The sequence below is a fragment of the Saccostrea echinata genome, unplaced genomic scaffold, assembly GCF_033153115.1.
Source record: "Saccostrea echinata isolate AGI-Se365-2 ecotype Australia unplaced genomic scaffold, CSIRO_AGI_Sech_v1 ptg000001l, whole genome shotgun sequence".
NCBI classification, from domain to species: Eukaryota; Metazoa; Mollusca; class Bivalvia; order Ostreida; family Ostreidae; genus Saccostrea; species Saccostrea echinata.
In genome coordinates this window covers 5,204,922-5,232,871 of record NW_026889750.1, presented here as the reverse complement: position 1 = coordinate 5,232,871, position 27,950 = coordinate 5,204,922, and the positions used below count along the sequence as shown (strand labels likewise).

General features: G+C 34.0%; 1 protein-coding gene across 1 annotated transcript; it reads right to left on the bottom strand.

Moving 5' to 3' along the window:
• Nucleotides 1-305: 305 nt before the first annotated feature.
• Nucleotides 306-27,221, bottom strand: LOC133181901 (uncharacterized). Its single transcript, XM_061316557.1, has 28 exons — nucleotides 27,193-27,221; nucleotides 26,429-26,563; nucleotides 23,397-23,584; nucleotides 23,173-23,280; nucleotides 22,822-22,873; nucleotides 22,635-22,724; nucleotides 21,961-22,411; nucleotides 21,620-21,679; nucleotides 21,369-21,400; nucleotides 20,640-20,865; nucleotides 19,900-20,027; nucleotides 18,746-19,050; nucleotides 17,445-17,538; nucleotides 15,415-15,511; nucleotides 14,789-14,858; nucleotides 14,548-14,608; nucleotides 8,710-8,873; nucleotides 8,356-8,449; nucleotides 7,837-7,983; nucleotides 5,508-5,568; nucleotides 4,540-4,674; nucleotides 3,124-4,382; nucleotides 2,845-2,988; nucleotides 2,578-2,637; nucleotides 1,835-2,478; nucleotides 1,539-1,691; nucleotides 1,167-1,239; nucleotides 306-856 (listed from the first exon to the last, which is right to left on the bottom strand). Exons 1-28 carry the CDS (start codon nucleotides 27,203-27,205, stop codon nucleotides 426-428), a joined length of 5,475 nt encoding a protein of 1,824 aa, XP_061172541.1. The 5' UTR covers nucleotides 27,206-27,221; the 3' UTR covers nucleotides 306-425.
• Between the last annotated feature and the right edge of the window lie 729 nt (nucleotides 27,222-27,950).

Genomic DNA, 27,950 nt, shown 5'->3' with positions numbered 1-27,950 from the left:
ATGAAGATTTTTTTGAAGATTGCATTAATTTTGATGTTTTTGGTCCCACCCTCAGGTCTGTGGAAGGGGAGTAGACAGAGACCATGAAATTCATAACTTTTGTTTCCCTTTGCCCATAGATGCTATATACCAAAATTGGTTGAAATTGGCCATGTCACTCCAGAGAAGAAGTTGAAAATGTTCAAATGTTAATGGACGACTGCCAATGGACGAAAACAGAGAGCAATAGGTCACATGAGTGATTCATGAGACTAAAAAGAAAATTGCAAGAATATATTTGATAACAAAGTAATTTTCATGCCAAATAGAACAACACTCATGCAATAAAAAAAATACAACCCAATTCTGTGGCTATGGGGTAACTACAAAGATAAAATTATTAAATTTCTTTAACTTCTTCATTAACCGCTTCTACATTTAATTGTTCAGTTCATCAGGAAGATGGAAATACATGAGTCTATAATCAGTCCATATAGAAGCACCGACACAAGGAAACATGCAGACCATTGAGTGATCTGATCCACCGTCAGTTGTGCACCAGTCATCGCCACATAAACCAGGTTAAACAGAGTCGTGGAGAACAGAAATATCGCAAAGAGTGACATCCAGTAACCTGCAAGTGGTTTGCGGTTCTCTCTGGTCATATCCCATTCAAGTTCGTACAAAATTTTGGGTGTTAGTGTCTTGTCGACAGAATCCTCGGTTAGCATCAAAGCAGCTTCGGTCAGAGTTTGGTAAGCTTCTGTGATGAAATGCTTGTGAAATTTCCAACATGTATGGAAGAAAGATGAAGACAGTTCTCTGTGTTTCTTTCTACTTTCCAAAAAAGTCAGGAAACGTTGAAGTGGAATCAGATCTAAAATGGAAGCACTGACTCTTAATACTATAGACTAGGAAATTAACATAATGGTTTTAATTTCACTATGTTTACAATTTATCAATTTTCTTGAAATTTAACTCATGGTGAGGTAAGGTTCAATCAGATCATACTATGAGTGGTGTCTTTGTAACACATCACAAAATTTTAGCATCATGAAATCAAAATGATTAACAGTATTTAATTAATTTTAAATGAAATAAATGTTTTCTACAGATTCAGTGAGTAGCTATATCAGTATAAGCAATGTATATCAATGATCAGAACCAGTACTTTTAAGTCACATTACCTTTCTTCAGTTCTTTTATATCGGTAAGTTTCATATCTGTCTCATCTCTGTCAACAGTTATGAAAACACTGTCCTACAAAAAATATTTTACTTTTCAATTTCTGTCATTTCATTTTCTATCAAATAATGTAAACCAACTTTTATTTGCATGCGAAAAATATTCGCAAGTTTTGCGACCTACTTTAACTTGCGAATATTAATCGCTGCTTCCTCAGTCATGAAAATTAATCGTCGCAGATTGATTTCAAACTGATAAATCGCTAATAAAAGATTGTTGCCCTTCAACTTGTTAATAATTGGTGTACAGTACCCTGCAATTTCTTTCAGAAAAACAAATTATCCAGCTTCTTTGTCTTTATGGAAAAGAAATACCTGTATGGCTTGTTTCAACATTTCTTCATGCTCTAATTCCTGAAGCATGTTGGACACAAGGTAGCTTCCCCTGTGTTGTAGAAGCTCTTCATAGATCACTCTATGGGTCAAAGTCTCTTGAGATTTCCTCAAAGACTCAAATGTCCTGTTCATCTAATCAATTAATTAATTAATAGAACAATTCATATATGGTGACAGTTAAGAAATTAATAGTGGTATGAGAAAACTATATATGAAAGGAAATGGCACTATAGGAGTATGTATATATATATAGATTTGCTGTTTTAATTAATTACCTTAATTTCAATTTCACTTTCAAAATCTTGCTGGCATTCATGAGAGGAAACAAAGAAAGATTCAGTTAAATCTAAACTCTTGTCTACTTCTATAATCAGTATCCTCCTAATCATCTGCTGCATATACTGGAAATCTGTTTCATTTTGTAGAATGTCACACAACTTCAGGACTCCCTCCTGGTCCAAACTTTCTGCATACTTCAAAAGGAGAACTTCTGCAAGTAGTGCACTGAAAGTCATCTCCGATTGTAATCCCTCCCTGTGCCACTTTCTGTACAGTCTGGACCTGATTTCTGCTAGATTTGTTTCATCATCAGGTAACAATAACCCACTGTTACATATCTTTTTTAATTTTCTCAGTATTGCTTGTTTTATACAGAATTCCAGGTAAACGTTTTCAGGAACTTGATGTTCTGATGTCACTTCCTGTTCTGCTTCTTCAGTGATGTCACAACACAGACTGTAGACTGCATGATCCCTGGCAATGTCTCCTTCTATAACATTCCGAATAGCACTTTTCAGGGAATAAGGTCTAGACAGATATTGACTGGTATGCAGGCACACAGGTGTTTGATAAATTGTCTCACAAGCTGACTGAATTACCTTGAAGATGAAGGACTCCATAAGCTTCTCCAAATTTTCAACTTCAATATAAAGTATCAAATTTCATTAAAGAACAAAACAGTACCAGTTGAAAGGATCATAGAAACAATCAATATAAATGAACCAAGTTAAATACATACCTGGATTTTCATGAAATTTGCTGGACATAACTTTATGTTCTTTGTCAAATTCCCACATCCCTTTAATAAATGTATATTTTAAACAAGATAACCATTATTCAACCAGTTAGTTGTAGATGCTTAAAGTTTCCTCGGTTTGTTTCATTGTAGTTTTTTTTAGTAATTCAGTAACTTAAAAAGAAATACATTGAGCAGTTCATCATAACTATTCCATTTTCACTCGGAATAACTACTTTTAAATGATAACTACTTTAAAAAGACACATACCTGAATAACTAAGAAGTTCTTCACAAATCATTAAAACCATTCCAGTTGAGAGGTTAGAATGCACAGCCACTCTCTCTTTAACATGTTTCATCATGCTTAAAATGATACTTCTCTGTTGATCTTCATCAAGAAAAACTTCTTCACCTATTAAAAGAACTTGTTTCAGAATTTATTTCAAGATTTCATATGATAACCATATTATGATGCTGAGAAGTCATATCGTTTTCTTACAAATGATGCAGATTTGACTCTAAATTCTCTATTGATGTTTCCAATCACCTTTTGAATTTTTCATTCCAGACTCAAGACGAGGTAACAATTCTTCCTTCAAGGCAATGTACAACATCTCCAGGGATTTTTGCACACACTCAATGGTCTCACTGTATCTCTTCCTTAAAGTATCACCCACAGCTTCATGAAAAACTCTTCTCACAAATGTCACAATATTCTGTGCTACTTGTCTGGCAGTCATCTCTGGTGAAGGTATTATAAGCTCCACAGACTCAGACTTGGGTTTTTCCAACTTGATTTTGCTCTGAGGTATGGAAGAGGTCATGGAGATTTTTTGTGAATTTTCGTGATGAATGGAAGAGATCTTCACTAAGGTTTCTTCCTCAGTTCCAGGCTTTTGAAGTGAAGAAGACTTTATCAAACCCTCTTCCTCAGTAATTGGCTTTAGCAGTGAAGATGTCTTTATCAAGCTTTTTTCCTCAGTTCCAGGCTTTTGAGGTGAAGATGTCTTCATCTGACTATTTTCTTCAGTACTGGGTATTTGAAGAGAAGACCTTGACAAGTGATAAACCCTTGTACTGCTTGTTTCATCATCTCTGTCTGATTTAATAGACTGAAAACTACGGTCCTCAGATTTACGAAGTAAAGGCAAAGGTTTTCTCACAGATACATCTGATGGGAGCTTATTTGAAAAAGCTTTATCCTGCGATTCAGTAACAGTCAAAACACTGTGAAAATCTGGAAAGTTTGTTTGGCTTGTCTCAACAACATTACCTACGGACACAATGGAGTGAAACTTATCTGAGAATGACCTATGCTTTGATTCATTTGCTGTCAAGATACTGTGAAACTGATCTGAGAAAGACCTATACCGAGATTCATTCACTGTCAAAATACTATGAAACACAGTGCTATCTTGGCACACAGCCTGCCTATCTTCTGGAATATTTATATTCAACACTATTTTGTCTTCTCTCCATTTTTCTTGTAGTGATTTTTTGTATTCACTAATCTTTTCTTTGGACCCAGATCTGACAAGATGCAGAATTAGCTTCATAAAACCCAAGATTGGAGTTGCATACACTGTTACAAGACAGGCATAGCCAATGGCTAAAAGTATGTTGTTGTCTTTTTTCTGGGGAGTTACAATAAAAAACACTAGAGTCGTTAACGTCAGAACAGAAAGGACCCAACATACAAAAAGGACATGGATCCTGGTGGTGTAGGCACCATATCTAATGGGAGTTGTTGAAGGAGAGAGCCACATGTGGTACATCAGCAGCAACTGCCAATACTGACCAACAGTTCTGATGATAAAAAAAATTGATTTTAATTTTCTACAGAGAAAAATAACAGTGCATAGACATTACTGTAGTACAGTGGTTGGCTACTTGTATGCTGAGAAATTATGCTACCTTTAATATATCTTTTATAATCAGGTTAAACATTATCGAACCAGTCTACCTTTGATTCAATCCAGTACTTTGGTTTTCTTTTCCAGCATCACATGAAATGCCCTGGTCTATATCTATAATGCTGTGATGGACTTTCCATCTCTTTCCACTTGCTACATGCATCACTGTCACATCAACAGGATTCCTGTAAAGAAAGTTTTTATCATTGTCTGTCCCAGTGTAGATGAAAACTTATTTATTTACCCTGAGGATATCATACTAATATTTTAAATAGAAGAATTACAATATTAAAGGATCATGCATGAATTGTAACTGTTGTGGCAAACTAGCAATACCTGTATTGCCAATAATGGGTATGTCAAAGTATTGAACAAGTTAGTAATATAGGCACTCCTAACCACTGAAATGAAATGGGACAATAATGAACAGCAATCTGACATGTTTAAAAGTCCAATTCAACAATACAAATTGTGAGCAGAGCAAATACGGACCTCTGAAACATCAGAGGTGGGATCAGGTGCCATGGAGGTGAAAGCATCCTGTCGCCCCTTGTGCCCTTTGTCATGATTGGGTAAATGGAGAAATCCATAGACAATTCAATATGAAAATAATGGCCTAACAGCCAAACCAATACTCAAAGGCTTGATTTTTTTTTCTAATTGACCTTTTGGATAAGAAGTCACAGTCAAGACATTGCTGGTTAACCCCAAAACAATCTAAAATTTGTTAATAGCTTGAGTGTTTTCAATGAGGACACCTCTGGGTACACTTTTCATTGTATGAAAGTCATTGAGAGTTACATTTTCTTAAAAACCAATTATCAGACTTTGAACTTGCAGTAGAGCTTTGAAATCTACTGTATGAAAGTTTTCTAAAAAGACCTGAATTTGTAAAAAATATGTAAAAATATATAAATTGGAACTCTTCAAAAGGAGATAAAAAGTTTATTTAATAAATATTTCACATGCAGTGTAATGTATGGAGTGTAACATCATGTCTGTGATATAGATATCTTACCAATTACTTTTTTTATTCTTTACAATTATGAAGTTAACAACATCCATTTCTCCAAGATCATCTGTAAAATCAAATAAATATATTCAGTATTTGTTATTTTCAATTTTAAATACCGCAGGTAGAAACATTATGTTCAACTGCAAAAAGCAGTGTTTTGTATTCAAAGATATTAATAGTAATACATGTAGTCTGATTTACAAAAAATAACTTTTTAAAAGTTTTTCTCTAATTTATTCCACAAATATTTTTATATTATTTCTACTCTTCTTTTAAACTATTAAAAAAAGCATAAATTTTATACTCTTATAACTTATAAGGATAAAAATAAATAATTGATTGTTGTATTTATTCCCATTATTAATAAATTTTCCAATTGAAATTAAGGACATTGGCAAGTCAAGGTTTTCCGGAGAAAAAAGGTTTAATACATGGGTTTTTTCACTTATGAAATAGTGATTGAGAGTGATCTCCCGTGTAGAATTCTCTAAGCGGTGAAAACCAATAAAGCATATGTTTACAGAGGTAAACAAAAGCACATGTACTTCCTTCAACGGGTAGAATCATCTATACAGCAAGAAAGAAAATTAGTAATGGCTTTGTTGTGAATTGTATTCAGGGGACCAAGATCCAACAGGTTGTCATTTACCATAGTTATGCTCAGTATGCTGGGAAGGGCAAAGATGTGACATACGCTGAAAGGTAGACCGACTGAGATCAGTTCTCAGGTTGTATGAAGGAAGCAGCATTTAGTAACTACGAATAAAATTTGAAATAAATCCATGCCAATATTTTTATGACAATGTGTTTCAATCAATTCAGTCAATTACATGATAGAATCAATCAACGAGTCTGACTCTCTTGACCATTATGAATAGTATGTAATTATAGCTGTTAAGGGAAGTAACTCAAAAATTAAGATCGGTGCCGGTATGTTCTTGTCCTGTTTCTATATATACGTTTTCAGCCAAAATATCTAGAAGTCATAGGAAATGAAGATACAATAATGTATATAATACAAAAACCATATGAAATAAGTGGGTTTTTGAAAAATATTATGGTGAAAAATTATGTAGCTCCCTTTTATCAACATTTTACATAGGAAATGCATTGAGAATTGCAAAAACACTGATTTGACAAAATCTAAAAAAGAAGGTTGGCTTGGTAGGTTAAACAATCCAGAATAAAGCTTGTTTAGTACAATTAAACCTACTCAAGAGTTCTTGAAAAATTCTATACTATAACCAGGAACCTTGCCAATGTCCTTAAAGGGGCTGCAGGGTTGTCCATAAGAATCGAAATAGAAGAGGATATTAAACAAGAGGCCCATGGGCCACATCGCTCACCTGAGCAAATTGGGCAGGCAAATGCACAAATCATTTCAGTATTGAAAAGATTACCGGGGGGGGGGGGGGGGGGGGGGGGAGGGGGGGGGGATTTTAAACCATCTGATGATGCTTCCATATCAATATAACAAATGGCTTTCTTGTGCTTGAGAAGATTTTAAAAAAAATTTTGCCATATGTTCCTTTGTAAAAATTTGATCCCCAATTGTGGATCCTCCTATGTTCTTATGTAAAACTTTCGATCCCCCATTGGGCCCCAGCCTACCCCCGGGGGTTATCATTTGAACAAAATTGAATCTACACTACCTGAAGATGCTTCCACATAAATATAATCAATAAGGGCTTTGCTGTTCCTGAGAAGAAGATTTTTAAACATATTTCCTTTATATTTCTATGTAAAAATTTGATCCTCCATTGTGGCCCTGCCAAACCCCCGGGGATCATGATTTGAACAAACTTGAATCTACACTACCTGAGGATGCTTCCACTTAAATATAATCAATAAGGGCTTTGCTGTTTTTGAGAAGAAGATTTTTAAAATTTTTCCTATATATTTCTATGTAAAACTTTGATCCTCCATTGTGGCCCCGCCCTACCCCCGGGGGTTATGATTTGAAAAAACTTGAATCTACACTACCTGAGGATGCTTCCATATGAATATGACTCATCATGGCTTTGCTGTTCTTGAGAAGAAGATTTTTAAAGATTTTTCCTATATATTTCTATGTAAAACTTTGAGGAATATCAGGGAGATTATATCATAATAGGCAGGAACATTCCCTGGCCCCTGGGTTTTATGGACAACCCTTGGGGGATACAGCACAACCAATTGATTAAATCAATAATTAGGACTATTAGAATACTAGCTACGGAGATATAGCATTATGGTTTTATATTTTAGTCTTGGACCCTTATGCTCAAAGACTGAAATATGAAACTATAGTATAACACTACAGTTCTGCAGCTATTACATATAGAATACATACCTGATACTTTTAAAAGGAATATATCATTGCAACCTCTTTGAAAAAGAAATCTTCCGGAATAAAATGCATCAACAGGATAATATGGACTTGAACTCTTTTTGCCAACCAACTGAATGTAAACTCTTGCCAAAGCATGACAACTACTTCCTAGAAAAAAAAACAATGATTTTTATTTAGAAAGAAATCTACAAGTATTTCAATTAAAATTTTGGTAGTCTTTTTTTCCCACCCCCTTTCCAGAAAAAAAAAACAAAACAAAACAAAACAAACAAAAAAAACAAAACGGAACAAAACAATCAGTTTAAAAGAAAAATGTTTTAATGGTTCTTTATCCTTCAAAGAATTACTTCAATGTTCATATACACAAAACTAAATGATACAATCTTGAAAGTTGAAACTCTGTGACCCAGCTAGTGCTAAGTTTTTGTTGATGGACAATAATACCTTACCTTTTATTCATGCTTTTTGGGAAGAGAATATGTAGTCTTTGGTACTTTCTAATTTAAATATTTTTCTTACCAAGTCTAAGTGAGGTTTTTATTTCCAGCAGGTATTTATGTAGCAGGTGTTCATCATGGTATGTTTCATTTGGAGGAATAACCACAATGCATGCCTGCAGATTACCAGAATTTACAATACTTAAAAAGTACCATATATATGTTGTTTACTGTGCCTTCAACCAAATTGAAAGAATTAAAATTCCTGAAAATCACACCTGTGCTTTATTAAACCCTTCAAATATTTTTTTGCTAGAAAGGCACTAAATAAACAATATCTTGACAAGAATGACAAGTAAAACAAAAAATAAGTACTGTTCGTCTGTTGAAAGATTTGTTATTTAAAGATTTGGTCTAGGCCTAAGAAAAAAATTACCTCATTTCTCCTTGATATGGACGCAATAAACAACACCAAAAAGTATATCAGGACAATTCCTCCGCAAATATAGTAAATAAACTGATTGTTTGCTTCGTTCTGAGGCCATAGAGGAACAATAGGAGTTGCAAAGAAAATAGAGAAATTCATTTTTGACCTGGCCGCTCAGTGCACTCTTTGATCTAGGTCTTTGGGGCGCTTGGTTCAAGTTGAAAAAGGAGGTGTGGATCAATAATTCTCAGATGCGTAGTATACCTCTCTATCTCTCTCTCATTAGAAAATCGTGACCAATTTACCTGAAAATGTTTCATTAACACAAGAAGTGATTCAGAGTGGTCCCCCCCCTCAACAAACAATATCTAATAACACTTAAACAATTGAATAATACAAAAATAAACAAAAATGAAATAGCAAAAACGTGAAATATGATTTCATAATATTTTTAACTATTGTAGTCTTTTTACTGTGGAAAATCCGAAGTTTTTATTTTCTTTTTCAACGGCCAAAATATAAAAAAAAAATTATTAAAAAATAATAATAATAGTAATAATTTAATAATAATAACAAAATTTAAAAAAAATAATAAAAATTGGCATAAATCTTAAGATTGATTTGAAATCTGCTTTCATTTCTGGGGACCTTAATTGTTACGTTCTTTGATATGGACAGATTTACATTCGAGCATGGTTCTTTACTTCTGATGAAACCTCACAGACAGCAGACTATTTTGTTTTCGGTACAAAAACGGGAGAGGATTCCACCATACTACAGCCGGTAAATATTAGGGAATGGGGAGTGGGGGCTTTAGTATCAGTGAAAATGAACGGCAAAAGGCTCTTCTCAGAAAAAGAAAAGCAAATACTATAATGTCAGAAAAAAGGAAGGGTTAGGAGAATTCGGATATTCGAAGGTCCTTCTCTAGATGACTGTGAATTAGACGGACTCATTCCTGTACAGTCCACATCCTGTAGGAATGAGTGTCCGGGTGTACAATTCTCCTGAACGATCTATTTCATAGTAGAATTTGGCGACATAAAACGCTTCAAGGCTAGCGACATGGAACTAGGACATGTGATAACATTCTGCTAATTAAGAGCTCTTCATTCTCTCTCTCTCTCTCTCTCTCTGTGTGTGTGTTCCCGTGTTTCAGACCATAAAACCTTTCTTGCAGTGTTACTGTTTGCGTCTGCCTGAACTTTGTGGCATCTATCCTACTTAAGTATGCATGGATACTCTTGGAACCCCCTCCCCCGCCCCCGTGATTTTCTGAGTTATTTAATATGTATTCATAAAGTAATATATGACATTGGATCTACCCTTCACATAGGAAAGAGTGTCCATTTTTTCTGGGGTGTTTGTTTGTTTGTTAGATTGTTTTTGTTTGTTTGTTTTTGCTCAATAAAATTTCCGAATCGGATTATTTTTGAGAAAACATGGACCTATCCCCTCCCCAGGAAAAGTCCTGATTCGTCCATGCTAAGAACATGAAATCCTATGTTGAACTCTGTATCAAAGACATCTATAGATAAACACATGGACGTAGGAACCGGAGGGGGTAGGGGGTAACGGGGGAGGGGGGGGGTCGTGCCCCCAATAAATTTTGCTGATAAATAGTATACCATAGAAAACAAAGTTAAGAAGTGTACAAAGTTTGCTCTATCACAATAATAACGTCTGACTACCTTTTCTTCTAGTCAAGGAATTTTTGCTAGGTAGTCCCCCCCCCCCCCCCAACTAAAAATGTTTGGTTGTGCAACCACCCACCCTCTCCGATTGAAATTTCTTCTACCGGTCTCAAACGAGAGACTTCGCGGATACCATGCCATTTACAGTACACTTCTCAACATGAAGATTGTACATCTTTGCCTTGGTAATATCTGCAGCAAGTATCTTTTGCTGAGTATGAAGGGACTCATTGTGTTCCCTGTTGAAATTCTCTGCATTATCTGTCGTGACTTGGTGTGATTTCCAGTTTTTCAAAAGTAGGTCAAACTGGGTCCCGTCAAACTCCAAGGTCAACGTCAAAAGGTAAAAAATATTTGTACCAAAGGAAAGGTCTTATCAAGGTGAAGTTGAAAGCACTAGCACCAACTGTTCAAAAGTCATGAATTAGATTAAGGTTTAATAAAATTTCGCAAAAGTGGGTCAAACTCCAAGGTCAAGGGGTCAAAAATATTGGTACCCTAAGAAAGGCCTTTTCACAAAGAATACACGTGCAAAAAAATGAAAACCGTACCTCTAACCAACCAAAAGATATGGACAAAGTTAAAGTTTTTTGCGGACAGATTAACAGACAAACAGATTAACAGACAAACGGACAGCTACGGACGGACAGAGCAAAAAACTATACGCCCCGAAATCTTTGATTACGGGGGCATAAAAATATAAACCTAGTATAAACCTTGTATGTTGTAAAACATACAATGCAGTTCATAAAAACAAACAAATTCTTTGGTTGCTTCGTTTGCCATTTCGCATGCATATTGTGGGAGGGGAATATGTGCATAATTTTGCCTCAATTAATCAAAAAAGCTCGGTGGAAATGAGTAACTTTTTTGACATTTTATGCCCCCATATTTCACGTGTATTCCTTGTCAAGATCTTTCTTTGGGTACCAACATATTTGACCTCTTCACCTTGGAGTTTGACCGACTTTTGCAAAATGTTACCAAACTTTAACATTGGCCATATCTTTCGAATTATTGGTACCAGGGCTTTCATGTCTGACATGTGTATTCCATGTGACAAGATCTTTCCTTGTGTAACAAAATTTGTGACATTTTGACTTGACCTTGGAGTTTGACCTACTTTTGAAAACAGTTAACCTTATTCATAACTTTGGAATAGTTAGTGCTGGTGCTTTTAAATATCCCAAGTATATTTCTTGTGACAAGACCTTTCTTTGGGTACCAACAATTTTTGACCTCCTGACCTTGACTTGGGTTTGTCTTACATTTGTAAAAACTTTAACCTTGCCTAAAACTTTTGAACGGTTGGTGCTACAGCCTTCATATTTCAGTTATATATTCCTTGTGATAAGACCTTTCCTTTGGTACCAATATTTTTGACATCATGACCTTGGAGTATGACCTACTTTTGAAAAACTTTAACCTTGATCCATGTTTTCTGAATGGTTGGTGCTAGGGCTTTCATATTTCACATGTGTATTCGTTGTGACAAGATCTTTCTTTGGGTACCAATTTCTGAACTCTTGACCTTGGACCTATATTTGAAAAACTTTACACTTGGCCCTGGGCTGCCATACAGGGGTATCAGTGTGTCACAAACACATCTTGTTTTTTATGCTTCCTGCTCATTGAGATACATTCAAAACAACCCCATGTCATATCAGCAGGCCTAAGTACTGTTTTTATTACACATGTAGTTTCAATATGTTGTATTTAGCATGGAATTTAAATTTTTAATCAAAGCTTTTGAAAGATGTGATGATCCTAAACCTCACAGTGTGCAGAATATGGCAGGAACATGATTTTATTATTATAGTCTTAGAATTCCAAAATGATGCCTTGCCGACCTACTTATGGGTTGCAACACTGAGTCCTTAGCCATACAGAATGCAAGGAATGATCTGGACGCAATTTGTCTCATGTATAGGGTCTATGTATATCCAAAGAATTTCAAAATGGGGCCATAGTAGCCTACATTTGGACTGCAACACACCTCCCCTCCAAGATGCAGCAACTGACAAGGTTTGAAGGTACTAGGCTCAATGTGTGAAGATTTGACCCAGGTAGGAAAATGCAAGCAGATGGGTAACCATACGGGCGGATAGAAAATCCCATAATACTGCCAGTCAAAAGATGGGTGTATAAAAAGTATGGACTTCATCTAATTTTGAAAGCAGTATCATGTATAGGTGTATAGTGATGGGAGAGTCCGTCCTTTGGGATACACATTTCTTATTCACAAATCCTCTTATACCACTGACTAAAATTTCATACTTTCACAGAATCTTTGTTACATAGTGCTATTGTGTACCTCCTATATCACTTTTTGATCGGACACATATTTCGGGTTTCCAATAGCAAAACACAGACACTGCCATTCTTTCTATAATATTCAGGGGTATACATCTCTTATCCGCAACTCCTCTTATACCACTGAATAAAGCTTAATGATACTTTCAAAGAATCTTTGTTGTGCAGTTCCCATTTTACTTTTTGATCAGACACATATTTCGGGTCTCTCATAGAAAAACATGGACTTTGCCATTATAAACATATGGAAGGCTGGGGGGGGGGGGGGAGGGGGCGTTATCATTTTGTGAGCTCAGTGCTCACAATACCTCTAGTTTTCAATCGTTTTTAGAAGGTAAAATTTTATACAGAAAATTGCGAGTGATCAAGGTGACTTAAAAAGATCATATCAACCTGTTGGTCAGTTACTAAACCCTTATTTTAATACACAACCAAACTTTATTGTTTTCTTTATTTATTACTCATTCATTCATACATTCACATATAATACCCTTTGATACAGAGAAGCATGGAATATTTACAATTGTGGACAAGTGGAATACACATCATATAATGTGTCCACCAGGTCTCCGTAAACTTTAGCACACAAGCAAAATGATCAAAACATTAAACGTCCTGAAAAGGATGCAAAAAAGGTAAAATTTTAAAAGTAACATTAATAATGAAAGAATCCTTCAAAATACAATATATGCAGACATGTATATACACATGTATATGTGTAACAATTTTCTTGGAGATCAAAAATATTATACTAACATTTTGAAAATGCTGATGAAAATTTCTATTGATGTGGATTCTGGAGCTCTCAGAAGTTAGGCTACAAAAACACTGCGAATATAATGGAAATAAAATAGTTACAGAAATCTTATTTTATGTTTAATACAGTTTGTGTGTGCTAAATCTTGAGTGTAAACACAAAAGAATGTTTGAAACATTTCTTATTTGATACAGATTTTTTTTGCAACTGTAATCAGTTTGTGAACAAAAAAGAATATTTAAAACATACCTTTTTTCACAACTGACACAGTTTTTTGGTGTACAAGTAATGATCTATAACAAAATTATCACTATCCATATTGCTTATATAATGTTTGTATAACTACCCTTAACTTGTCTAACACCTTCCAATGGTACTGCCACAAGATTGATATGTAAATGTTAATGAACAGACCTTGAATCAAAGCACCTGCTAATATTTTATTTATTTTTACACATTACATGCAGTGAACTGGAAAAAGGGAAGTCTTAACAATAATATAAAAAAATATACACAAATTTAATTTTCCATATTCTTCATAATATTCCTTAATCACATCATTGCAGCTCAAGAACATTAGCAAGTTAACAAAATTATAAATTGGTTACTTCTATAAACTTGGTAACATTCTTAATCAAAATCAAGCCAAAATATTAAATTAATTTCTTACTTAAAATATGAATATATCCTTTAGACAAACAAAGGTACTCAAGCATGATCATACACCTAATATTTACTCTTCAAACATAAATTCGAAACACATATTAAGATTGTCAAAGATTAAGAATCCATGCTGAAAAATTAACAGTGCATTTGTACAATAGCATTTCCATTTATTTCTGTAACAATTAAATGCAGTATATATATATAACCAGACATTAAACTAGTTCAGGACTAGTATAATTTATTCTTTAAATTAAATAACTTTGTGTGTTTTATATCTTTTTTTTTTCCTGTCATAAATTAATTGCCAAGTTCAGTTTGTAATGTCAGTCATTACAAAACAATTAAAATCAATAAAAAAGCCAATTTCCATTTTTAAAAAGGTCAATGAAAGATATAACAAATTTATGCCCATTTCCTATTCCATATTGTCTTCTTCATCATCAACAAGGCCAGCAAACTTGTTGGCACCCGTCCACACCTGAAGGAATTAAATGTTGATTATATTTCACAAAAAAGATATTTTACATAAAATGAAGTAGAAAGGTGTTCAAAAGTTAAAATGATAAAGGTAAAATGCACTAAATCTGTTTTAACTATAGATAACAGAACTTAACAAAATATTTAACAGGTGCATCTTTGTCATAACCATGTAAATTACCTGTTCTTTCTTTTCTTCAAATTTAGGCATTTCATCTATAGACTGGGGGATAGTCTTTTCTCTTGGAGCTCTAAAGGTACAAAATATTTCAACTTTAACAATAAAGCTTTATCAATAGATTTCAAGTTTAACAGCTAAGAACCCTCTATACATTTCCGATTCTGTGGTATTTTTTGCTATTAGAGTGATCTGCCCTTGCATATAAAGTAAAATAAATGAACATTTCATGTATATTACTCAATTTGTTATCAATTTCAGGATTCTTAATATTTTAAGGCCAAGATAAATTAATTGAACACTTTATTTGCATGTATTTTCCTAACTCTAGGGAACAACAGTGATTTCTGTTCATTGATACTTTGCTGTTTTATAATTTTTCCAGGGGGGTAAATATCAGGCATCTTATATTGAAAAAGAAACAGATAATCTCAATATTCACACTTTATAAAATATGATTTTTTTTATTGACTGAAAATCATTTTGCTTTAGTGTATAGAGGGTCTTTGAGCTTTATCTAGAATACTTCTGATTCTGCCCATTCATGTTTATGTACATTGTCTCTGATATGAACGGAAGTTCACACTTATACACATTGTCTCTGATATAAATTGAAGTTCACACTTTACCTCTGTTTCCCTCCTCGTCCACGGGTCGGTGTCCCTCGTCCTCTCCCACCCCTACTGGATCCACCTCTTCCTTCACCTGGGAAACTGCCTCTCTCCTCTACAAAAGACAATAATGCTGAAATTGTCTAATTCTACCCTTTTAAAAAAATCAACTTTTCCATTTGCAATCTAGCCACCTAGCAAAAATATGGTATTAGTTTATTGATTTGGAAAACTATAAAATATATGTGTCTCATACTATAAACTCCTGTTTCAATAAAATGAACAAGAGGCTAACGGGCCACAACACCCATCTGAGTCAATATGAACTTGTCATTCTTCCTCAGCAGATTTTTACTCCTAAATATTCATATGTAAAACTTTGATCGCATGTTCCAGCCCAACCCATCCCCTAGGTGTCATAATTTGAACAAACTTGAATGTAAACCATCTGAAGATGCTTCCATATTCATATGATTTGAACAAATTTGAATCTACACAATGTTATAAAAGTTTCACATAAGTTTCAACTTTTCTGGCCCAATGGTTCTTGAGAAAAAGATTTTTAAACTAGAAATATGTCCATAGGACATGAATGCCCTGCCGAGGGTATATTAGTAATGCAACATTTTAACACAAATTGAGAAAAGTGAGGTCAAGGTAAAAGGAAAGGTCAAGGTGAAAAAATATTGATGCAGTTGAATAGCTTACATTAGTATGTAACAGCATATGAAGTTTGACACAAATTTAAGAAAAGTGAGGTCAAGGTCAAATGAAAGGTCAAGGTCAAAAAAAAATTGTTTATGCAGTTGAAAATTTACATCGGTATGTATTAGCATATGAAGTTTGATAAAAATATTATGAATGGTTTTAAAACTAAGCTAAACACTAATTAAAGAAAAGTGAGGTCAAGGTCAAAGGAAAGGTCAAAGTCAAAAAATATTGATGCAGTTGAATAGCTCTCATCGGTATGTATCAGCATATAAAGTTTGACACTAATTTAAGAAAAGTGAGGTCAAGGTCAAAGGAAAGGTCAAGGTCAAAAAATGTTGATGCAGTTCAGTAGCTCTCATCAGTATGTATCAGCATATGAAGTTTGATTACACTATCTTGAATGGTATCTTTAAAACTGAGCTAAACACTAATTTAAGAAAAGTGAGGTCAAGCTCAAAAGAAAGGTCAAGGTCAAAAAAATGTTGATGCAGTTGAATAGATCTCATCAGTATGTATCAGCATATGAAGTTTGATAACACTATCTTGAATGGTATCTTTAAAACTGAGCTAAACACTAATTTAAGAAAAGTGAGGTCAAGGTCAAAGGAAAGGTCAAGGTCAAAAAATGTTGATGCAGTTGCATAGCTCTCATCAATATCTATCAGCATATGAAGTTTGATAAAAATATCTTGGATAGTTTCTTTGAAACTGAGCTTTGAACAGAGCTAAACGCAAAGTGTGACGGAAGGACAGACGGAAGGACAGAAGGACGGAAGACGGACATGATAAACACTATATGCCCCGGCCATATTCATGGCGGGGCATAAAAATGACACCAAATTTTCACTAATTATTGATTATCTCCCCTTGAAAGAGAGTGTGGCCCTTCATTTGAACAAACTTGAATCCCCTTCACTCATGGATGCTGCGTGGCAAGTTTGGTTGAAATTGGCCCAGTGGTTCTTGGGAAGAAGTCGAAAATGTGAAAAATTTACAGATGGACAACCAGACAGACAGCTAGACAGATGGACAGACAGATGGATGCCAGACAAAATGTGATCAGAAAAGCAAAATAAATTACAAAAAATTGCGAAGTATACCAGATACATTTGACAAGAGTGAGCCCTTTGTTTCATGTGTTCAATCTCAATGTCTCACACAGCATCTTGTGTTAAGTACTAAATACACTGATTTTGCCTAATCTGGTCAGCCTCTCAGTACCCTGTGTTGAGTACTAACATTGATAACACCTCATCTGGTTGGCCTTTAGCTGGCATGCTATTTTTGGAGGATTTGGTCTCAGCATCTTGCATTGAGTAATAAAACTAACACCTCACCTGGTCGTTTAAGAGGCGTGCTATTCTTGGAGGATTCAGAAGACTTTAAGTCTGCTGGTTTGCCTCTGCTCCAAGCATTTGTTACTGGAGGTTCCTAAAATATTAAATTAATAAATTCTGATATACTCCTATGTAATTACTATGAAAATCAGAGAACTTCTTTTCCTATCTTTAACATGAGTTGTCAATTTAACTTTATCCAATTTTGTAGCAAATACAATGCTTTTCTGTGGATACATTAAATTTCACATTTGCATTGCATGATTAAAAAATGGATTATGTTTCAAAAACTGCAAAATTGATACTGGAAATTGCTATTAAAATTGATCTTTAACATCACACAAAACAGGACATTATAATGGTAAGCAGTGGGATCCATGCGATAAAACATGACATTATATAAGATTTTTTTTTTATAATTTTCATTGGCTGAAAGGATGTCACATGATATTCATCCTTTTGTTATATTAATGTGAAAGTGTGTCCGCAGAATATGATATTGCATGGCTGCACCATAATCGTAGAACATGACGTCATAACATAAGAAGCATGTTTTTGCCACTGTGATGTAATGACAGCCAAGTCTGTTCAGTTATGACTGTTTCAGCTTATTAACTTTGAGTGATTATATAATATAACTATTATGGACTTCGGTGAACGGTCAATATGCGCTTATAAGGACATGTCAAGTGATATTGACCTGACACAGAAAATGATAGCGACCTCGCAAGCTCGTTCCCTATCCATAATTGTATATAATACCAGTTAAGAATACAAATAAATGATCTAAAAAAAACCAATAATTTCACATTGAATAGTCCATCAAAATGGAGTATTAGTTACGTGCCAGTCAGGTAAAAAAGGTCATAACTTGAAGGAGTTCAAAATAAAAAAAGTGTCTATGGAATTGAGTGAAAAGAGACCAACTAGTAATACTAAACTCAGTTTTCATTTCTACTGTCAACATTATCAACTTAGCATAAAACTTTTTCTTTTTCAATAAAACCTTAAATATTCAAATGTGAAGCCATATACAAATTGACATTAATCATTTTGATGAATTACATGTATGATGTCTTCATTTACATTTTCTTCATATTATGGCCAAATTTAATTTTGAACAGACAAACAGATAAAAATAAATTTACACTCTTTCCCAATCTAATATTAACATGTATTGTGTCACAATTCTTATGTATAAAATAACAGATTTGAAGAGAGAGAGAGAGAGAGAACAAAAACTTATCAAATATCAGTCTTCATGTTAACTTAAAAATTAAAATTGAAATCCGAGTACATACTGCTGGTGTAGGATTTGACTTAGATTCACTCTTGGCAGGGACTTGGGAATTGCTCTGTGGTGAGGACTTAGGCGGAGACTTCACATCGTCAGAAGGCGGGCCTTGTTTCTGGGCTGATTCACTTTTTCGTTTCGTCCAGGCATTAACTGTGGGGGGAGGGGCTGGCATGAGTTTCACCGGATCCTCTCTGTGTACGGGAGACAGTGGACTCTTGGGTTCCTCCCTACCATCCTCCCCACCAGAGAACACCTCTTGCGAGTGGTTGGATTTTTCACTGTCTTTTCTGGGCCGCCCATGTGAAGGACCTGTACAAGAATTTCTACTTTAAAAATATCTTGAACTATTGCCTGGTAATGAACTATTTTATCGCTCATCTTTCTTAATTTTGCTATTTAAAAAACATTTAACTATCAATTATTTTTTTTAGGTTGTATTTTTAACCATAATAACTAACAATTCCATTAACTTTATAAGGTTAACACGCCAAGATCTTACACGTGAGCACTTACTGCTGGATGTTCTTTCATATCTCTGTCTTCAAATATGATTTTAAATAACTCTTAATTAAAGTATATTAACTTTCATAAACCTGAAAAGCTATTGAACCTTCTACTCAGGTACATATACTAGGGGTGAAACAATACGCCTCCTTCACAATACAATACGTGACATATAATTTTGTCTCAGTATTGTTATTTTTGATACATTTTGATAGAAGGAAACAAATTCAACATTTTTTATGCTTTGTTTCACTAAATTCAGTCACTTAATCTACGTGCAAATTGACTTGGAGAAATTGATTAGAATTAATTGACTGTTAAAGGTTATTTTAGGAACTATCAATCCTAAAAGAAATTTACGTTTCAAAAATTTAATTTTGCTGATTAGCGTATTTAAGATATGCCAATACTGAATGAATTACAATCTCAACCAAAAAATGAACCAAACCGAATATTTATTTTTTGCACTGTGTATCAAACTGAGAAAAAATACCATGGTGAATTGATACTGCAGTGAACCGTTTCACCTCTATTAGGTATATAACAATACTCGCTTGAGTGTCAAATTACATAACTTTCCTGAGCATCAAATTACAATACTCACTTGTGTACAGAATTACAATACTCGCCTGAGCATCAAATTACAGCACTTGCCTGAACGTCCTCCTTTGTTTGAGCTGTTGCTGCTGAGTCTTCGCTCTCGTCTGCTGCCCTCATGTGAGTTACGTCTATTTCCATCTTGAGAATTCTCGCTATCCCTGCGTGGCCTATTATCCCTATCTCTACAAAGAAAAATTAACACAGTTCATAAATGTCTGTAAACTTTAATTCCACTTCAAAAATCTGATAGGCACACGATTTTGTTATATTTGTCAACAGACAAAATATCTGCATTTGTAAATAGGATTATTTTGAAATATTATCTAGGAAAATTACTTGAGAAATAGTACATTTTGCTTTCTTGATACATGTACATTGCAAAAGCAATGAAAATTAAACATTTCACGACAAGATATGTATTGCATGTCTCTACAATATTGGATTTAACAATAAATTTATAAAGTTGAAGCAGAAAGTAATTAGAAACTGATTGCTTATAAAAGTTTTATACTACTTGAATTATTTAGCATACAATATCAGATACAAAGTTTTGTGTGTGTAATTCAATGCAAACTTCTGTTGATGCATAATCAAGTTCTGTAGTAAGAATCAACCAAGGACATATCTCTTCTCTATGAGAGTCAGTGTTTCTCTAAAACCATTGTAAAAATGCTTTAACACAGATCAGACATATTCTAATCTTTTTAAAAAATACATCTGTATTTCTATGGTAAAAAAAACCCTTGTAAATATTACATGTTACACTGAAATAACATTCCTGATAGGCCTCTTACATGTTTCTATTTTCTTTTTCCTCCTCGGTCCTCCGTGAGTCCTCGAGTTTCTGTCTGGCCAGTCGCTCCTCAATCTCTCTCTCCCTAGCTGTTGTATCTACAGGTCTGGCTGCTCCAAAGATGGAGGCCTTCTTTTCTGGTGCACCCTCTTCATTCTTTTTACTTTCATTTTCTACTGGTTTGGTTCTGGGCTGTAGGTTTAACCTTGGTCTCTCAGCAGGCATCTCTATGTAAGAATGAAAATGTTTTTTCATTGTAAACCAACAACGTATTTTAACATTTGTTCCACCTTTTCCAAAGACATGATGCCATGAAAATGGTGGTGCCCATTCAATAGACTTTGGCAGCATATACATGTACTTTATTAACTTTACTTGTTAAATGTACACTTGTCAAAATTTTAGGTAACTTTCTTGCAATGCATCTAAAATTTCTATGAATAGTGAAATTCTCTATCAAAGAATTTCTTTGATTACATCTCAAAACCAATATTTGTGAATATTCTCAATAAATGAGCATTATACCATAAAACAGGTTTATAGCAAACACACTCATGATGAACTCATACTTATCCCCGCAGTTTTTAAGCATATTGAAAGCTAAACAGATATAACAAATTACCTTTATAACGAATCAAAATTGTTCACCACTGGCACTTTTCTATAAGCATGTTTTACTGTACATGTATTATGAAAAATTTGGTGTAATCTGAATTTGTCATTAACAAACCTCTAGCCTCTGGACTTCTCTGTCTGTCATACCTGCAATGGATCAAAATTACACTTCAGCACTAAAAATGTATTTCAATCTGGAATCTGGACATTATTCTTCAAAATCTAATGCCATGCTGAGACAGCTCTTTTCAAATAATAATAATACTAGTCTTTTTTTTTTTTTTTTTTTCATACAAAGCTGTAACAGAAACTTTACCTAAATTCTGAGTTTTGTAATTTTAGTATATCATGATTTAGCTACCATACCTAGGTCTGTCATAACCATCATCTCTTCTGTCATCTCTTCTAAAACCAGATCCAAATCCCCTATCTAAAAGAAAATAAAAACTCCTAATATCAAAACATATCCTACTACAGTTGAACTTCGGTATCTCGAACACTGATATCTCAAATACCATGGATATGTCGAAGTGATTTAGAAGTCCAAACCACTTATTCTTTAAGTATTTTACCCCTGCTATCTTGAATCCTAGGATATCTTTAAGTTTTTTCTCTCCCATCGAGTTCGAGATAATGAGGTTTGACTGTATTTTAGATACATAATTAAAAGTACATTCTAGATCTAAAAAGACGAAAATCAAATGTACATATCAATACCTCTGTCATCATATCGATCCCTGGACCTTCTGTCAAAGCCCCTATCACCACGGTCTCCTCCATGATCATATCCTCGGTCTCTGTATCCCCGACCCCCATCACGATCATAGCCCCTTGAGGGACCCCTGTCATCATAATCTCTTCGGGAATTCCAGTCGTCTCGCTGGCCACCTCTGTCAAAACCTCTGTCACGGTCATATCCCCTATCTCTATCATAACCTCGCGGGCCTCTGTCGTCCCTGTCAAATCCCCTTGGTGGGCCTCTGTCGTCCCTGTCATATCCCCTTGGTGGGCCCCTGTCATCTCTGTCATATCCCCTTGGTGGGCCCCTATCATCTCTATCAAATCCTCTTGACGGGCCCCTATCTTCAAACCCTCTTCCCCCTCCCCATCTATCACCACCGCCTCTTCTGTCTTGGTACCTGTCATTTCTGTCAAATTCTGAAAAGGAAAAAAAAATTAAAATGCAGAAAAAGTTTACTTACTCATATACCAGGCAAAGTAATGTCTTGTTTGCTTATCATAAAATTCTTCACTATTGTAAAATAAGCACTAACTGAACCTGTTTGCAGGCAAAATTATTTTACATATATTCTTTACTAACTAAGAAAGGTTCTAAGAAATGCTGCTTATTTACATCAGACAAAAATCAGGACATCTTTACCTGAATCTGTTGGGGGTCCTCTTCTCCAGTCCGAATCGGTTCTGTCAGGACCCTCGTTTCTTCTGTCTCCAAATCCGCTTTTCTGATTTTCTGTAATGAGATACTTACAATGCATAAATTTTATTCAACATATCATTTGACTCTTGCTCATTGTCTTTTTTTTTATTAAGATTTTACCCAGGCTTACCATTTTGAGACTGTCCAGCTAAGTCAACTCGCATTTTCCTTCCTCCCATCATCTTTATTAAAGAAAATAAAATATGTTAACTACAAGTACTTTACAAAGAAATTAACAATGTTTCTGGCATTTGTTCCCCCCCCCCAATACTCTCAGATATTTTCTAATAACTACATTATTTGTTAAACTGTTTCAAATAACCATTATCATGGTCATTCTATATACTGATGTATAATTTTTATTCTTTTTTTTAATGATATAATAAAATCAAAGGCAACATTACACATCTCCGTAATCTAATATAAACCAAAAAATAAGATTTCTCCTATGCTTTTACATGAATTATCCCTCTATCTTTACCTCGTCATTCATTCCCAAAGCATCTATCAATGATTGCCTGTCTTCAAACTCCACATATCCAAAGCCCCTCAGCCGTCCCTGGTCTGTGGGCAACCTCACATTTACCACCTAAAATCAATTCAATAAAATTTAATACTACACAGCAATTGTGTTACATTGCATGGTAACTAATAAGTGCGTATTACCACACCATACAATTTCCTAAAATATCTGACTTTGCTAACCTTAAGACTTTTGAAGAAATTTTCAATGTGATCTTCAACAGTTTCATAGGGCAAGTTTCCAATGAAGGCTGTGTAGGGGGGCTGAGTGGGAACTCGACTGAGATCTATATCCGGACCACGTGCTGCTTTGGGGGCGGTTGGCAACTTAGATCGGTCAATCATTGATCTATGCATGTCTATATCCAAGTCTACAAAATAATGTTCTTGAAATATCATTGCTGAAGTTTTAGGCACTAAAAATGATCTCGTTCCTTCTTAAAATTGACAAGGATCATCAAATTCACTCATGTAATTAACATGATAAAAAAAATATCTACGAGAGTTGTCCCAAAAAGTTGTACACAATGTTTATAACTTTGTAAACATTCAACCAATTCTAACCAAATTTTGCATAGCCATAATTTATTCAATATTCTTTAAAATAGTACATTTTTAAATATATATCTTTTAATAGTAATAATATTATGACAATATATAGGAAGGCCCATATGGTCTGTTGGCGCACGATCAAAATCCGGAATAACTCAAATCTATATTTATGAAATCAGAAACAAAATCTTAGTACTATGCCAAATTTTCATGTCAATAGGATTGGTGTTGTTATTTTCAAAATGTTGGTAGAATCGAGTTTGCTGCAAATCATGTCATCAAACATTTTAGCGGCCCATGGAGATGTAATAAAATTGCTTCAAATGTGGTTTGTTCACTTCAGAGATAGAAAAAATGATACAAAAATGACATAACACACTAAAAGGCTAGTAGAGAAGGTTTTTTAAATGGTTTAAGAGATTCTATGACAGTTTTTACCTCCGTACAAAAAATAGTTACGCATATAAGAAGTAGAGTACTGTTTGTAAAATTCAGACAGTGAGGAATGTTATGGGTCACGATCTATGTCAAACTTTGTGAATTCTCTGCTACCTACATTTACGATGAAAGGCGACCTTTCAAGGACTGAAATTTGAATCTGATAAAAAAAAAAACTATGGACATTGGTGGGTTTTATTGAGTCCCTCAGTCAACAGTGGTTTTTCACTTGAAAAAATAACGAGAAGCTTAAAAGACAAATATTAAACACATGGAATACAGTCAAACCTGTATTAAGCAGTCACCTGCAGGAACCATTAAAAGTGACCTTTATAGAGAGGTGACCTTTGAAAAGAGATTCATTTTTTTTCAAGAAAAATTCTTTTCCAGTTTATGTAAGTTCGATGTTTTGAAACACTACATGATAGAATATAAAAGAAAGATGTGTTTTTTTTAATTTAAATAGTCTCAAGATTAAGTTCAAGATAAATTTGATGACTCCAACAAAAAATATATTGAGTCTAATGGGGCACTGCATTATCCTCCCTCCAAACAACAACAAAACTTTCTTTTATTATAAGATTACATTATCATGTTGTGCCATGAATAAAATATAATGTATTTTTTATCTAAACTGCCTCTAAAAAAACAAGTTTAGTTAGTCCTGATAATTGTACTTAAATAGTAGCGTAATAAACAGACAAGTGATAATATTTTCAGTTTATCAAAGCAGTGCACAATACAAATTGATATCAAATTCACAGGTGTTGTGACCAATGAAGCGTGACTAATCCTAACAGTCGTCTTACCTAGTTGAAAATCATGATAATCAGGACACATTGTATATACAAAACAGTTAATTAAGGTTTCTACAAATAATACGTTTCTTATGTGTTAAAAACGGTCTGTCATGCATTTACACAATTACACCTATCGGCGTTGGCCATGCCAAACATGAGCTAATAATTAAGAAACACCTAATTATTGTATCCATTAATAGATTAATATATAAGGATGCCTTGTGTATCAGGCCAAAAAAAATAATAGTCTTGTTTCCTGCTACCGGCCTGAAAAAAATAGGGTAGGTAGGTAGGAAAATTATTTTATTTTATATTTTTATTTAATTTTTTTCCGACAGCATTTTTTTGGATATGAACTAATACAAGTTCAAATTAAACATGTCACAGGTCAACGTTGTCTTTTAAAATTAAATTTCATCTCTTTTTATGCACAACTCAAGTGGTATTTTATGAAAGTCCATATTTAAAACAAGAATTTCATGAAATGCTTGTTTTGTGTTAACACGGAAACCGATTACGGTGACAGAACAATGAAATTGCAGAAATTCCCGATTTTTTTCTTCCAAAACTTAAAAAAAACTTTAGGGTCGGGGGCTAAAATATAGGGTAGGTCGGGTAGCAGGAAACAAGACTATTATTTTTTTTGGCCTCATTCAGAATTTTTTTTTTAAAGATTCCAATTCAATAAGATTAAGATTCTCGTAAATCCGTTTTCCCGATAACCTTTTCGGTCACTAGCACCCTTTTTAGTTTTGTTAAATAAACAAACAAATTACCCAATATTTTAAATGGTTTTAATAAGGCCAATTATTTTTTTTCATGATCTCGCTACACAAGACCAATTATTTACATTACTGACAAAAATTGGGAGTCACCTGACTTTAGATCTGGTCACGTGATCGGACAAAATGGTCGCTACATACGAGGTAAAACGGCGACTTTACATGAAATTTGACGACCGCTGACCGCGTTACACAGGTGACTACTTAATAGAGTTACATTATATAGGAAAATTCATTGGGAGGAAATAAAATGGCGGCATAGGACAGGTGACCGCTGGATAAAGGTGACTGCTATGGCAAGTTTGACTGTAGTATACTTAAAAATGATCATGACGTTATGAGACATAAATTACATTATGTTTGCTTTTGTGTGCCGAAGTACATTTATATGCCTTCTTCATTTTTACATTATTTTCTTATTAAATGTGTTATTATCATGAAACTTGAAATTCATTATCATAAAATGTTGCTTTTGACTTTGAAAAGAAAAGAAATTTAATTCAGCAATGAAAAACAAAATTATTTTCCCCATCTATGACTTTTTGGGACAACCCTCATATACTAATCCTTGCAGAAAAATATCTGATTTTCTGCAATTGTAAATATACACATGGATTGATGATCAACATCTGATAATACCCACCCTCCAAATCATTGGAATCCATTTCTGCTGCCCAATCAATCTTATTGGAGGAGAATGTTGGGGCAGGGCTTCCTCCTTTGTCATCGGACAGAAACTCTGTCAGATTGACAGTCTTCCCTTTCATCTTCTTCTTACCTGTAAAACAGATACCCAATTTCAAAATTGATAAAATATGACTTTTTGTTCAGCTCTTAGAAGGGATTACTAACTTCTTATTTCAAAAGTAGGTAAATCACACGAGATGATTTCAAGATCTTTGCCTTGACCTTCATAGGCCAAATGACATATGAATAACTTTTAAGAATAATTCTGAGAAAAAAATGTTCAAATATGTTAAAATTTAAATAATGGCACAGGTTTACGGTGTCAGGTCACCATTAAAATTAAAACATACATTCTTCCCAACACATCCCATCAATTTCTATAACAAATATAGAATATCCTGAATGTATCGTGAACTGTGAATGATACAGAACCTCTAATGCATGTAATATTTTTTCTTTTAATTTTGGTGCAATATTTGGCACTTAAATACTGAAACATTAGCTTCCACATAACGTCTCTTGGGTCAAAATTCTGGCAACCAATATAGGTCGTTCCACATGGTGTCTGTTTCCGTGCTATGTGGAGAGTTCTTGTAAAATATTTGCTAATATATCTTTTAAACTATGTGGTATCAACAAGATTATGATACACAGTGTATTAAAAACATGAGAAGAAAGGAAAATAATGTCAAAACAAAATATTGCCATGCTTTCACGTACCCTGCGCCGCCATTTTTTCGCTTTCGCAGTGACCCGCGAAATACTTTTATGCGGATAAAAACGGAATATCGACAAAGCATTTCAAGACCAAAAAAAATCAAATTATTTGATAAACATAAATGTAATATTACGTTAATAAGGAAGTATAATATGAACCACGGTAGATTGAAAAATCAAGTAAATTGTTGGCATATTTTATCATTCTGTTATGTCCATGTCTGTGATATAAAAATTAACAGAGCTCTCATTTCTTAGAACTACAAAGCTCAGAATGCTTCAAATAAGTAATAACCATTCATTCAAATAAAGGTTTCAGTTTTTAATCGATATTTTTCGTTTTTTGATCGAAACCATGTCTTTGAAATTAACTCCATAACCAGCATAATATTTTTGTAGCTAGTATTTTTTCAATAAAGGCGTTTAATATTTTCCAGTATAAATCAAACCGATGGTTTTAAATTTGCTGTATTCTATTGGCTGGATAGAAACTCGAACACTCCTCCCTCTATTGGATTTTGTGTAAAAATGGTTAACTAATTAATTAACTAACTAACTAATTTACAAAATATGATAAACTCAAATATAATGTAATATTAAAGATTTCATTAATTATTTGAAGACTGCGCACAAAAAAGTAATTGATGTACAGTTACAAGATCGAAAAGGACCCCCCCCCCCATGTTTCGTCTTGAATTGATTTTTTTTTAAAATATATAACTTCTATTTTCGGATTGAGTGAAATTCGTGAAAAACGGAGA

What these genes read in the sequence shown, in the direction of transcription:
- LOC133181901 (XM_061316557.1), bottom strand. An exon ending in ATTTCTTCAAAAGTCTTAAG is followed by an intron (nt 23,281 to 23,396) that starts GTTAGCAAAGTC and finishes AATTGATTTTAG; the next exon opens with GTGGTAAATGTGAGGTTGCC. An exon ending in GAAAAAGAAAATAGAAACAT is followed by an intron (nt 20,028 to 20,639) that starts GTAAGAGGCCTA and finishes TTTTCTTTGTAG; the next exon opens with AGATAGGGATAATAGGCCAC.